At 44.7% G+C, this 13,867-nt stretch overlaps 1 protein-coding gene across 1 annotated transcript in view; it reads left to right on the top strand.

The window, feature by feature from the left end:
- Nucleotides 1-13,867, top strand: part of LOC100074728 (MLX interacting protein) — a 59,732-nt gene that overhangs the window by 25,862 nt on the left and 20,003 nt on the right. Inside the window, exons 2-4 of the mRNA XM_007666927.3 lie at nucleotides 10,987-11,093; nucleotides 11,655-11,740; nucleotides 12,762-12,851. Of these exons, the coding sequence (XP_007665117.2) occupies nucleotides 10,987-11,093; nucleotides 11,655-11,740; nucleotides 12,762-12,851 (283 nt within the window). The remainder of the gene's footprint in view (nucleotides 1-10,986; nucleotides 11,094-11,654; nucleotides 11,741-12,761; nucleotides 12,852-13,867) is intronic.

Below are 13,867 nucleotides of genomic sequence, written 5' to 3'. Positions count from 1 at the left end.
CAGAGAACCTGACTTCCAGTCCCGGCTCTGCCACTTACCTGCCATGCAAACCAGGGCTAGTCACTTCACTTCTCTGTGCCTCAGTTTCCTCCTCTATAAAAAGGTGACTCAGTGCATTCCCTCTGCTCCTCCCCCTCTCCCTTCGCCTCCCCTCAGCACTGTGCTCATCCGCTCAATTGTATATATTTTTTATTACCATATTTATTTTGTTAATGAGTTGTGCATCACCTTGATTCTATTTATTGCTATTGTTTTAATGAGATGGTCATCCCCTTGATTCTATTTATTGCTGTAGTTTTTGTCTGTCTGTCTTCCCTGATTAGACTGTAAGCCCGTCAATGGGCAGGGACTGTCTCTATGCCGATTTGTACATTAATACAGTGCTCTGCACATAGTAAGCGTATAATAAATACTGTTGAATGAATGAATGAATGTTCTCCTTCCTCCTTAGACTGGGAGCCCCATGTGGGAACAAGGCTGAATCTGACTTAACTCATTTCTTCCCCAGTGCTTAAAACAGTGTAAGCACTTAATAAGAATCAATAAATCAATCATATTTATTGAGCACTTATTATGTGCAGATCACAGTACTAAGCACTTGGGAGAATAGAACACACTATAACAGACACACTCCCTGGCCATAATGAACAAATAAATGCTTAGCATAGTGGACATTTGCTTAACAAACACTAACATTATTATCATCATTATTAATATTAATAAAATGAATTACAGGCAGGGGAAATAGAGCCTTAGGTATTTACATAAGTGCTGTGACAGGGCTGGGCTGCATCTCAGAGGGCATAATAGTAATAATAATAGAAAATTATTTGTTAAGCGCTTACCAATGCACCAGGCACTCTTTTAAGTGCAGGGGTAGATATAAGATAGTCAGGTTGTATATAGTCCCTGTCCCGCATAGGGCTCACAATCCAAATCCCCATTTTACAGATGAGGGAATTGAGGCAGAGAGAAGTTAAGTGACTTGAAGCAGTGTGGCTTAGTGGAAAGAGCACCGGCCTGGGAGTCAGAGGACCTGGCTTCTAATTCTGGCTCTTCCACCTGTCTGCTGTGTGACTTGGGGCAAGTCATTTAACTTCCTTGCCTCAGTTACCTCATCTATAAAATGGGGATTAAATCCTCTCCCCAGAGGATTATTATCTTATATCTACCCCACGCATGATGCATAGTAAGCACTTAAAAAATGCCATAAGAAAAATTATAAAAAGGGATACCCAGCCAGGTGCATAGGCAGCCCAGAGGGGAGGGCGGGAAGGGGAAATGAGGGCTTGCTTACAGGAGTCAGGCTTAGTCTGCCTCCCTATAGAGACTTCTTATTGAGAATGAAAAGGCAAAGGGTGTTAAGTGACCCATGAGCAGCTGAAGACAGCAGTGCAGTGTGGGCATGGAGGACCTTGAAATCCTGCTTGGTCACCTGGGAGGCATTCATTCAATCGTATTTATTAAGCGCTTAATGTATGCAGAGCACTGTACTGAGAATCCGAAACTTTCCTGTCTTCCCTGGGCTTGCTGTGGCCAGGGGACCATGGCCATATGGGAAGTAATGTGCCTTAATGGATAAAGCGCAGGCCTGGCAGTCAGAAGGACCTGGGTTCTAATTCCGGCTCTGCCACATGTCTGCTGTCTTTCCCTCTTCAAAACCCTACTTAAAACTCACCTCCTCCAAGAGGCCTTCCCAGACTGAGCTCCTCTTCTCCCTCTACTCCCTCTGCCACCCCCCCTTTACCTCTCCGCAGCTAAACCCTCTTTTTCCCCTTTTCCCTCTGCTCCTCCACCTCTCCCTTCCCATCCCCACAGCACTGTACTCGTCCGCTCAACTGTATATATTTTCATTACCCTATTTATTTTGTTAATGAATTGTACATCGCCTTGATTCTATTTAGTTGCCATTGTTTTTACGAGATATTCTTCCCCTTGGCTCTATTTATTGCCATTGTTCTTGTCTGTCCATCTCCCCCGATTAGACCGTAAGCCCGTCAAACGGCAGGGACTGTCTCTATCTGTTGCTGACTTGTTCATCCCAAGCGCTTAGTACAGTGCTCTGCACATAGTAAGCGCTCAATAAATACTATTGAATGAATGAATGAATGCTGTGTGATCTTGGGCAAGTCACTTCTCTAGGCCTCATCTTCCTCATCTGTAAAATAGGGATTAAGAGTTTGAGCCCCATGTGGGTCAGGGACTGTGTCCAACCTGACTAATTTGTATCTACCCCAGTGCTTATAACAATGCTTGGCACATAGTAAGCACTTAACAAGTACTATAATTATTAGTTATTATTATTGTGTGTGGGTGTGTGTCGAGGGGAAGGTGAGGCACAGGAATTATTCTGTTACACTTGCTGCCCTTTTCCCTCCTTCTCTGGCTGCAGCTTCTTCTCTCCTCTGGGCTCTTTAATAAATCTTTGTCCGGGAGCTGTTCACCTCGGCTCCAGGCAGCCTGTAGAACCCAGCCTAGCTCCCCAGCTGATCTCTGTGGAGAGAGAATACTTGGAGGAAGGTGGGGAGAAACCCTAAACCCATGGGAGGGAGTTTTCAGTGTGTGAAAGTCCACGCAGCTTTCAGTGGTGGTGAAGTGAAACCCGGCAGAGTTCACTGTTGTTTTTCCCCCTCTGACTCCATCCTGTTTCAATCAGCGGGCCTTGCCACTTTGTGTTTCTTCCTGGTTGGAAGGCTGTGGGCTGAAGGAGTTAAAACTTCCACCCAGTTCAAAAGACTGGGAAAACTGATCCAGCCTTCCTCTCTGTTTTAGAAGCATAACCTCCTTCTTGGGGGAGGAGACATAGTGGTTATTGCTTACCTCCCCCAGCTGAGGATAGAATTTGTGTGAAGATCATTCTGTCCACAGCTATTGCTTCCCGAGAGTCTAGGCCATATCACAGGATGTGTGTTTTCTGTGTGTCCATATGGAATTTTATGTATATGTCCTTCATCTGTGAAAATGACACTATTGACTGAGACCCTACCCACATAAATGGGTGTGATCAAAAAGATGAAACATGATCCTACCCACATAAATGGATGTGGTCAAATAGATAAAACATGTGACTGAAGGTCCATTCTGTATTTTGTGAATGTAAAGGTTATTCATTCATTCATTCCATCGTATTTATTGAACGCTTACTGCATCCAGACCACCATACTAAGCATGAAAGTTATCCTTCACTGGACTGATGATTGTTTGCAAATCTGCTTTTCGGGTCTCCTTATCTGCCCAAAGCCTCTACTCACAGAGAGCAAGTCCTTTCAGCTCCTGCTCCTGCCTTCCGAAGTTCCGTTGCCATAGCATATTGTTTGAGAACATTTCTCAGCAAGTTGAAGATGTTTGCTCTCCCCTCCCTGCTTGGTCACCTTATCCGGTGAATCTGGGTTGTGAAGAGCATTGCTTTAGAGTTTGTCAATTGGCAGCATTCAAGTACCTCATTGTGATGGTCCTGTTGGACATTGATTTTGAGTATGCTGATGAAACTGAGAAGCTGGAGGTGACTTCTCTGGTAATATTTGTTAAGCACCTACTTTGTACAAAGCACTCTAGGAAACACTGGGACAAATGCACGAGTGTGCACAGTGCACAGGGCTACACAATCCAAGAATAAGGGAGATGGTTTGGGGATGGGCAGTTAAGGAGAGATGAAATGGTAAAAACTGCAAACAACACAGAACACAGGAAAAGGATAAACATAATAAGGCCAATAGGGTAATTTTAGACTGTAAGCAGCAAAGAGCATGTTTATCAACTGTCATATTGTTCTCTCCCAAGTGCTTAGTACAGTTATTATTATTGTTGTTGTTGTATTCATTAAGTGTTTACTATGTGTAAAGTACTGTTTAAGCTCTGGGATAGATACAAGTTAATCAGTTTGGACACAGTCCCTGTCCCACATGGAGCTCACAGTCCAAATAGGAGGGAAACAGGTATTTACTCCCCATTTAACAGTTGAGGAAACAGGCACAGGGAAGTTAAGCAATTTGCACAAGGTCACACAGCAAGCATTTAACAGAGCTAGGATTAGAACCCAGGTCCTTTGACTCCCAAACTCATGTTCTTTCCATTAGGCCATGCTGCTCTGCTCACAGTAAGTGCTCAATGAATATGACTCATGGATTGGATACAGGAGCAGAGTTTCAGGCTCCTTGCAACTCAGAGTCCAACATTTACAGCAGCCACAGCAACTGTCTTCCTAATTATCTAAATTTTGAGGTGGTGTGTTGCCAATGTTTAAATGTTTTTGGTCCCTGCTGGTGTAAGGTAGGACAGGAGAAAAGCCCCAGAATGGATTGAAGGGAGGCTGTTGGAGACACCTGGAGTTATGCTAAGTGGCTCAGAGGGATAGAAGGCCAAGGATGTTTTTCTTATTGATATTTGTTAAGCGCTTAGTATGTGCCATGCACTGTACTAAGCACTGGGGTTGATACAAACTAGTCAGTTTGGACTCAGTCATTGTCCCACATGGGGTTCACAGTCTTATTCCCCATTTGCCAGATGCAGTAACTGAGGCACAGAGAAGTTAAGTGACTTGCTCAAGATCACCCAGCAGGCAAGTGATGGAGCTGGAATTAGAACCCAGGTCCTTCTGACTCCCAGGCCCATGCTCTGTCCACTGGACCACGCTGCTTCTGAAGGGTGTGTGCTACCAGTGTTTAAATCAATCTATCTATAGTATTTATTGAATGCTATGTGCCCAGCACTATGCTATGCACTTGAGAGAGTGTAGTGGAGTTAATGGACATGATCCCTGCCCTCAAGGAATTTATAATCTATTCCAGGGAGATAGGTACTAAAATAAATTTCAAGTTTGGGGAAATATCACAGTTCAAAGATATTTAAATAAATGCTATAGAGGAAGGGAGAAGTCAGTATGCAAGAGATTAAGTGATCTAATCTGAAGTGCTGAAGTGGCAGTAAAATGGAAACAGCTGGGGAAATGAGAGATTAATCAGGGAAGGCCTCCTGGAGATAGGATTTTAGAAGGTCTTTTTAGGTGGGGAGAAGAGTGCTCTGCTAGATATGCTGGGGAAGGGGTTTCAGGCAGTGGGGAGGGCATGAGCAGGTACTCAATAGAGGGAGGGAGAGGACAGAGTGAAAGAGGGAGAGGTAAAATGAGAAGGTTGATATTAGAGTAGTGAAGAGTGAGTAGTGGGATATAGGGAGGAGGAGAGAAGATAAATAGGAGATGAGAGAAATGATTGAGTGTCTGGAGGCTAGTAGTAATAATAGCATTTATTAAGCACTCACTGTGTATAGAGCATTGTACTGAGCATTGGAAGAGAATACACAGGTGGGAATTAGACATGATCCCAGCCTCTTGTTCCCTGAATTGTTGGAGAGTTTTGATGAGTGGGGAGTTCAAGTGGAATAGACACTTTCTGGAGATGCTGGGAAGAAAATAATAATCAGAATTTTGAGATTAACAGAATATGAGGTTTATAGAGAGAGGAATCACGCTGAGGGCTTGAGAGACATGGAAGATAGGTAGATTGCTTAGGTAGCAGAATGTGGTGGCTGCACTACGGAATTTGCAGACAGTGGGAATCCTCTACTTGTCAGTAGGGTTTCCTCTACTTCACACAGTTTCTTGCAACTTGGGATCATGTTCAATCCAGGAAAATGGTACCTCTTTGCAGTCTTTTTTGCAGACGTTTTGTCCTGCTCATCTGCTTGTGTTTTGGGGTTTGTGCATCTGGAGCACAGTAATCAGTATGGTGACTGGATCAAAAACTTTGGATGAAGCCCACAGTCTGTCATATTTCCCCATGGGTCAGAAGTGTATCCTGACAGTAGCTTCCAGGTCCTGCTCACATCCTGGTCACTAGCAACATGGCCTATTGGCAAGAGCCCGGACTTGGGAGTCAGAGAACGTGGGCTCTAATCTCGGCTCTGCCACTTAACTTCTCTGTGCCTTAGTAACCTCATCTATAAAATGGGGATTAAGCCTGTGAAGCCCACGTGGGACCACCTGATTACCTTGTATCTACCCCAACACTTAGAAGAGTGCTTGGCACATAGTAAGTGCTTAACAAGTACCATAATTCTAAACATTATTATTATTATTGTTGCTATCCTTAGATACGGAAGCATCTCAGTGGTTGAACAGGGCTGGACCTACAAATTATTGATCCTTTGCTTTGTTGTTGGGTAAAAGAACAAGCATTTATCAAGGAGTTTATAATTTAATGGACAAACAGACAAGCATAAATTATTTACAAGTAGTGGATATAGGAGGAAGAACAAGGATATAACAGGTAACAGTATGAGTAAGTCAGGATGGAATAACTGAATAAATAATTGAGTGTACAACTGAATGTGTATATTTATGTAAGTGCTGAGGCTGAAAGTCAGAAGGATATGGGTTCTAGTCCTGGCTCCACCACTTGAATGCTGGGAGACCTTAGGCAAATCACTTAACTGCTCTGTGCAGGGGATTAAGACTGTTATCAGTGGACTCTAGATAAAATAATGGTCAGAGATCCATATTGAGTTATTAGAGGGGAAACTTAGGGGCGTTTGATAGAATATCCCAAAACATTAGGATGAATGTCATGGGGAGCATACTTCTCACTTCCTGCAAGCATCCAATGGCCCCTGGCAGGAACATTAGTGGTTTCCCCTTCCCAGCCTCACAGCTCCTGTGTACATGTCCGTAATTTATTTCGTTAATTTTTTATTAGTCTCTCTCCCTCTCTAGTCTGTAAGATCGTTGTGGACAGGGAGTGTGTCTGTTATATTGTACTCTCCCAAGCGCTTAGTAGTGTTCTGCCACAGTAAGCTCTCAGTAAATTCAATTGATTGATTAGTGTGACCCAGTTTCAGACTAACTCCTGGAGGGAAGGGAGAGGGGTGGAGGTTGAATACCTGTTGGTCTGTATGTTTGGGAAGAGCTCTTTGTCCAAAGCCCATGAATGTCATAAGATTTCACCCCAACACAATGCTCCCAGCCCAGCTACTCCCTGAAAAACTGAGAGTGTCCAGACCTAGGAGAGGGGAAAAGTGCCTGGACCCTTGGGAAGGGGAGATTAATGGTTGTGGGAGCCATCTGTGAGCTGATGGCCCAGCTATTCCCTGGGAGGTGCTGCTTAAAGTCAGAGAGGGGCTCCCATTAAGACCCAGCCCTCAGGAGAGAGACCCAGAATGATTGGCTTGAGGTGAAAACAATAGTCTCTCCCTGCTTCTTCATCTGAAAATTGGTGATTAAGACTGTGAGCCCCATATGGGACATGGACTATATCCAACTTGATTAGCTTGTACAGTGCCTGGCATATCATAACTGTTTAACAAATACCATTAAAAAAAAGTCGGACACAGTCCCTGATGTACTCCCAGTCTAGAGGGGAGGGAGAACAGGTAACTGCTTACAGTCTGAGTTCTGTTATGTGATAATAATAATAATAGTTATAATGATTATGACTGTTATAATCACATAGTCCTGATGACCTACTGGATATATTCTTTGTGTCCTCTAGACTCTAAACTCACTGTGGGCAGGGAACGTGTCTACCAACCCTGTTGTATTGTACTCTCCCAAGTGCTTAGTACAGTGCTCTGCAGACAGCAACTGCTCAATAAATACCACTGATGTTTATATTGGGAGTGTGCCCACAACAAGCTTATAGTCATCGGCATGATTTGACTGAGATCTTCAACTTGTTTGTTTTCTGACTGCCATTCCTAGTGTTTATCCAGCTCTCTTTCACTGGTGACTTTGTGTGCATTTTTCAGACATGACCCAAGAGTGTTGAGCTGACCTAGAGCCGTGGTAGTATTTGAAACCACACTATAGGGAAACACTGTGGTCTAGTGGAAAGAGTATGGACCCAATAGTCAAGTTAGAGGACCTGGGTTCTGATCCCTTGCTTTGCCCTCATGTCTGCTGTGTGACCTTGGGCAAGTCACTTAACTTCTCTGTGCCTCAGTTACCTCATCTGTAAAATGGGGATTAAGACTGTGAGCCTCATGTGGGACAACCTGATCACCTTGTATCCCCCCCAGCGCTTAGAACAGTGCTTTGCACATAGTAAGCGCTTAACAAATACCATCATCATTATTAGTAATAGTAGTACAGTGCTCTGCACACAGGAAGTGCTTAATAAATACGATTGAATGAATGAATGCCCTTTTTTTCCCCTGCCTTTTAAAAATTGAGTTTTGTGAAGAACTTGTGAGGAGGCTGCTATAGTATAAATGACTAACGGACCTCCAAAGAAGGGCTCCAGGCCTCTTCCACAAGCTGTTGTTTCTGACTTAGCTCTTCGGTGCTCCGTCTCCATTTTCCACTCATTCCCCTCAGGGACTGCCCAGGAATTCTGATTCACAAATGTGTTTTGCCTTTACTTTTTTTTTTAATGGCATATTAAGTGCTTACTATGTGCCAGGTTCTGGAGTAGATACAAGTTAATCAGGTTGGATGCAGTCCATTTCCCACATGGGGCTCACAGTCTTAATCCCCATTTTACAGATGTTTGTCATTCCGAGTTCCCTCCACTGCTGGTAGAGAACTTGCCAATCAAGGATGTTAATTGCACTGCAGATATGCCCTAGAAAGTCTGATTTTAGATCCAGAAAGGCAAGTATCCCTCTGTCTTTCTCTTGACCATTTTTTATGGTACTTGTTAAGCACTTACAATGTGCCAAGCACTGCTCGAAGCCCTGGAATACATACAAGTTAATCAGAGTGGGCAAAAGTTCTCCCCCATATGGGGCTCACAGTCTAATTAAGAAAGCATAGGATTTAATCTCCATTTTACTGATGAGATAACTGAGGCAAAGAGAAGTTAAGAGACCTACCCAAGGTCATACAACAGACACATGGCAGAGTTGGGATTAGAAACCAGGTCCTCTGATTCCCAGGCCTGTGCTCTTTTCACTAGGCCACACTGCTTCCCTTGCTTGATACCATCAGCCAGCTATCTGCAATCAGTTGAGGGGAAGAAGAGAATTGTCTAGAGGTGAGGAGTATTAACCCTGAGGTCTCGAGGGAGATGATGCTACTCTACTACTCCTGATTGGTTACAGGGGAGAAAGTGGGGCAAGAAGAGAAATTGCCTCTTGGCATTTTGGAGTTCTCAGCTGGCCACCAAGCTCTCTGCATCACTGAGTTTTTGATGGTTCCCTCTTTAGGAGTGCACTTCTGCCTTGTGGTGAAAATTGAAATGTGAGCTTTTTTCCACTTGCCATATTTTCCCCCTCTCCTTACAGTGAGCAGAAAGGTGGGTAACAGGAGTTTCTCACTGCTGTGAATTGGTTCAGCAAGCGTGGAATCATGCAATTAAACAGAGAAGCCTTGAGCTGGTTTTCAAGTATACAGAGAAGTTTTATGATACAGTCATATTCTAATTAATGCAATAAAGGAGGACAAAGGTACAGTAAGGAACTTGAAATAAACAGTACATCATGAACTCGGGAGGGAGTTGGCTACAGAGCTAGGTGAGACTAGCCCCTCGGGCTCTAAAGGGGGACACCCAGGAAGAAGAGAACCCAGGTTTTTAGATCTATTCTACTCCCTTCGGGACTGGGGGAATGTTCCCTGTGTGGTCCTCAGTTCCCATGTGTAATGGTGCTTTAATTAAAATGTTGCAAGCCTCTCTCTGTGTGGCTTCCCGGCTCTTGTTTGTTCTGAATCCAAGCACCAGGCTTGATGACCCCCTGGAAACCTGGAGCCCAGAGCTTATAATAATAATTGTGGTATTTGTTAAGCACTTACTATGTGCCAGTCACTGTACCAAGTGTTGAGGTAGATACAAGATAATCGAGTTGGACATAGTCCCTGTCCCACAGAGGACTCAATCTTTATCCCTATTTTACAGATGAAGTAAATGAAGCCCAGAGAAGTGGAGTGACTTGCCCAGGTCACACAGCTGACAAGTGGCAGAACTGGAATTAGAACCCAGGTCCCGTGACTCCCAGGCCCGTGCCCCTTTCACTAGGCCGGACCGCTCCTGTAGGGAGGTAGGAAGCCTCCATGTTCCCCCCACTTTCGAACCCCAACCCCTCACTCCAATTCTGGACTCTTGGCATAAGGATCACATTGTCCGTTTTAACTAGAGGACAATCTCTTGATCATTTAGAATTTTAAGGCCGAAAATCAGGGTAGCAGGAACTCAGCTTCTGCTAAGCAGAACAGCTGAGAATTTGCTTTTCTAAGCCTAGCCCAAGACCACTCTGGGTAAGTGTCTCTGGAATTAGAGTAGGTCTCAGGCCATGAGGCCATTTTATTACAGTACCTAACTAATGGGAGCCTCTGATTTTTGTCCCATCTGAGCATAAACCCCTGAAAGGAAGGGAACATGACCCCTTCCCCCACAACATCCTCCTCTTCTTCCTCCTCACCCGGTCCCAGAAGGGTTACTCAAAGAGGGAAGTAACTAGTTACTTGGTGTGGCCCAGGGAGTAGATTTCATTCCATTCTGATTTTCCAAGGTGCTGAGTAGCAGAACAACCCGAGAAATACCACTGTCCATCTGACAAAATCTGCTGACCAGGCCAAGCCAGGAGCAAACTTGACACATTGATAAAGAAAGGCCTGGAGAGGTCCCATTTGATTTGGCCCCAAGCACTGAGGAGATCCACTTCTGATTCGGAGGATAATCAATCGATCAATCAGTAGTATTTATTGAGCGCTTACTGTGTGTGCAGAATGCTGTACTAGGTGCTTGAGAAAGTACAATACAACCGAGTGGATAGAAACGTTCCCTGCTCACACCTAAAGAATGCCAAGCCAAGGCTGTGGCGAGGCTGACCTGAGTTAACAGTCAGAGGTTTTGGCTGGAGGTAGTTGGGAGCCCCTTGGGTCTGATCGTTCTTGTGTCTACCGCAACGTATAGTACAGTGCACGGCACAGAGTAAGCACTTATAACAGATATCAGAATTTTTTAATTAATACTGTTATTGTTATTATTGTTGTTGTTATTACTGGGCATTTCCAAACTTGCCTCACTAAGAAGCTGCTAACTTCTTGGTCTCTCATTTTAGTGGAAAGTTGGTTTCACCAAAGTGGAAAAACTTTAAAGGCCTGAAGCTACAATGGAGAGATAAGATCCGGCTCAACAACGCCATCTGGCGGGCGTGGTATATGCAGTGTAAGTTTCTACCCAGCAGAGGGTGGGAAGAAGCCTAGGAATTTCTGCCAGTAACTCAGTCTCTCTCCCCAGACCCCCATCTTATCCTGGGTTGGGGTTGCGGGGTCTTATTCCCAAAGATCCGTCTGTCTTCTTCCCTTTGGTATCTTGGAAAGAAATGTCAGGAACCCTCAGGTGGGCCAAGAAAATGGGAAACACCTATCTGATCAGTTAGGGAGAAGCTTAGAGAAGAACCCTCCAAACTCCATTTCATGAAAGTTCTAAATCTAGCCGGGGGCAAAGCCTGTCTTCAGGAACCGGGCCTGCTGTTCCCAGTTCAATTTGGCTTCCCCTGGCTCTTTCTTTAAAGTTAGGGTAGGATGCCATAGCTGGACAGGTCTGGTACTAGAGAGGCTAATGAGTGGTCTCTCCCCTTCTGTTCTCTTCACGGCCTTGCCTTCTTTGACATCTCGCTAGTCCCACAAGAAAGTAGAAGGGAAATGGGGTTTGGACCCAAGTAAAGGGAGGGAGCAGCCAGGAAAGAGAGTGAGGGTCTCAGCTGGAATCTTTCTTTTTCCCCAGACCTGGAGAAGCGGAAGAATCCCGTGTGCCATTTTGTGACTCCCCTGGATGGCTCTGTGGAGGTGGATGAACATCGCCGACCAGAGGTATGATCAGGATCAACTGACCAACCAATCAACCAGTGGTATTTATTGAGAGTTTACTATGTGCCGAGCACAGTAGTAAAGCGCTTAGATCAGGTAAAGGTGGTGACTCTAGAACACCCTTTTCTTGGGCCTCATTTTAAGAAGGGAAAAGCAAGGCTGATGGGTGGGGAGAATTAGAGCAGGAGAACTTTTGATCATGGGAATGGCGAAGGGAAGAATAAGGCCCTCTGGCCCCCCAGTTATTGGTAAGCCTTTATATGAGGACGCAAATCTCCATCTCCATTCCTCCATCTTGACACTACCTTCTGTTTCCCTTTCAGTTTGCTAGTTCTTCATCTTTTATTCAATGGGCAGGCCTGCTGATCTACCCAGCAACTAGCTTACTCACTCCCAGAGAGATGACTGCCTCTAGACAGCAGGTAGAGGAGAGGTCCCATTTTCTGTTGTTTGGGAGTGATGTGTCTAGGGCCTCCCTGGATGGAAGTCAGGGTGAAGGACCAGTGATTGATGTGCCTGAGTATTCTGATGTGCTTCCTGGGCGGGTGATTTTTCAGTGCCATTTTTCAGTGCATTTTTCATACCATTCAGTGTAATGGTGTTGGAGCACCCACTGAGCACAACACACTATGCTAAGGACTTGGGAAAGTACAACAGAAACAGAGGTATGTTCCCACCCACCAGGAGCTCTCTCTCTAGTAGGGAAGACAGACATTAGAAGTATTATCTCACAGATCCTTCAGGGCCCTGAAAAGAAAGGAAGAGGCACAGGCTTAAAGGTCGTCCTTTTCCTTACAGGCCAACGGGCTTTTTGTGGCAAGGAGAGGGTGGGAAATCCCTCATCTGTTGAAATCCCTCAATGGTTCCGTAACAAGATTACTAGGCTTGCCTCACCAGGTCTTTGTCTCAAGCATTTGCTGTTGCCAGCATTTCCTAGGATAGTTGCAGTGCCATCCTATCACCAAGTTAATTGGCTCGAGAGCCATTTCTAGCACTAACCTTGTTTACCCTCCCTCCATTCCAGGCCATCACAACTGAAGGGAAGTACTGGAAACGGCGCATTGAGATTGTGATAAGGGAATATCACAAGTGGAGGACTTACTTCAAGAAAAGGGTATCAGTCAATGTTGTTTACTGAGTGTTTACTGTGTGCAGAGCACCAGACTAAGCGTTGGGAAAATACAATAAAGAGTTAGTAGAGATGTTCCCTGCCCTCAGTGAGCTTACAACCTAGAACTTTCAGTTAGATCAGAATTGAGCTAACACTCAATTGTTCCATCATATGTGTCTGGATAGATCAACACCAGGGAATTAGGGAACATTTCTCTGACTAAGCTCGTTTGTTTGGATGCAACACAGCAATGGAAGAAAGGTTGTGTCCGTTCCCATGGTTTCAGCCAAGGCACGTGGTCTGTAGAGTGGGATTTCCTTCGGGCAGAGCTGGTAAGAAATTTAAGTCCCACCTGCTAGGGGGAACTGAATGCCCAGGTGCAAAAGTAATTAATGATTTGTGGTATTTGTTAAGCGCTTACTCAGTGCCAAACACTGTACTAAGCCCTGGGGTAGATGCAAGATAATCTGTTCAGGCACAGCCCCAGGACTCCCAGTCTAAGTAGGAGGGAGAACAGGTATGAAATTACCTTTAACAGATGAGGAAATGGAGACACAGAGAAGTGAAGTGATTTGCCCAAGGACACACAGCAGGCAAGTGGCAGAGGTAGCGTTAGAACTCGGGTCCTCTGACCCCCAGGCCTCTGCTCTTTCTACTAGGACATCTGCTTCCCAGATAACAGTGGGACCTAGTTCTTTCACCTCCCTGGAGACTAGTCTCTGAAAAGTTTCCAGAGATAAATGTGGGGCTTTCTCCCTCTTTAGATTTACACTTAACTACTTTCACTTTCAACCCTTTACCTGCCATCAGTCCCAAGCTCCACTACAGCTGCAAAATGAAATCAGTGATGAAATCACTTTCAAGAATCAGGTTTGGGGGCTAGGAGACGAAAAGCTAGCAGTCTAGAATGGCTGAACTCAAAAAGAGTACACATTTTTTGCGTGAGGTTTTGTTATGTTTGGGTAAAAGAGATAACTGAGCTTTTTTAAAAGGGAATAGTTCCACAATTCTTGAATTTG

The sequence above is a fragment of the Ornithorhynchus anatinus genome, chromosome 2 (genome assembly GCF_004115215.2).
Source record: "Ornithorhynchus anatinus isolate Pmale09 chromosome 2, mOrnAna1.pri.v4, whole genome shotgun sequence".
In the NCBI taxonomy this organism is placed as follows: domain Eukaryota; kingdom Metazoa; phylum Chordata; class Mammalia; order Monotremata; family Ornithorhynchidae; genus Ornithorhynchus; species Ornithorhynchus anatinus.
Note: the sequence above shows the minus strand (reverse complement) of the source record. Positions and strands in the feature narration are given on the sequence as shown.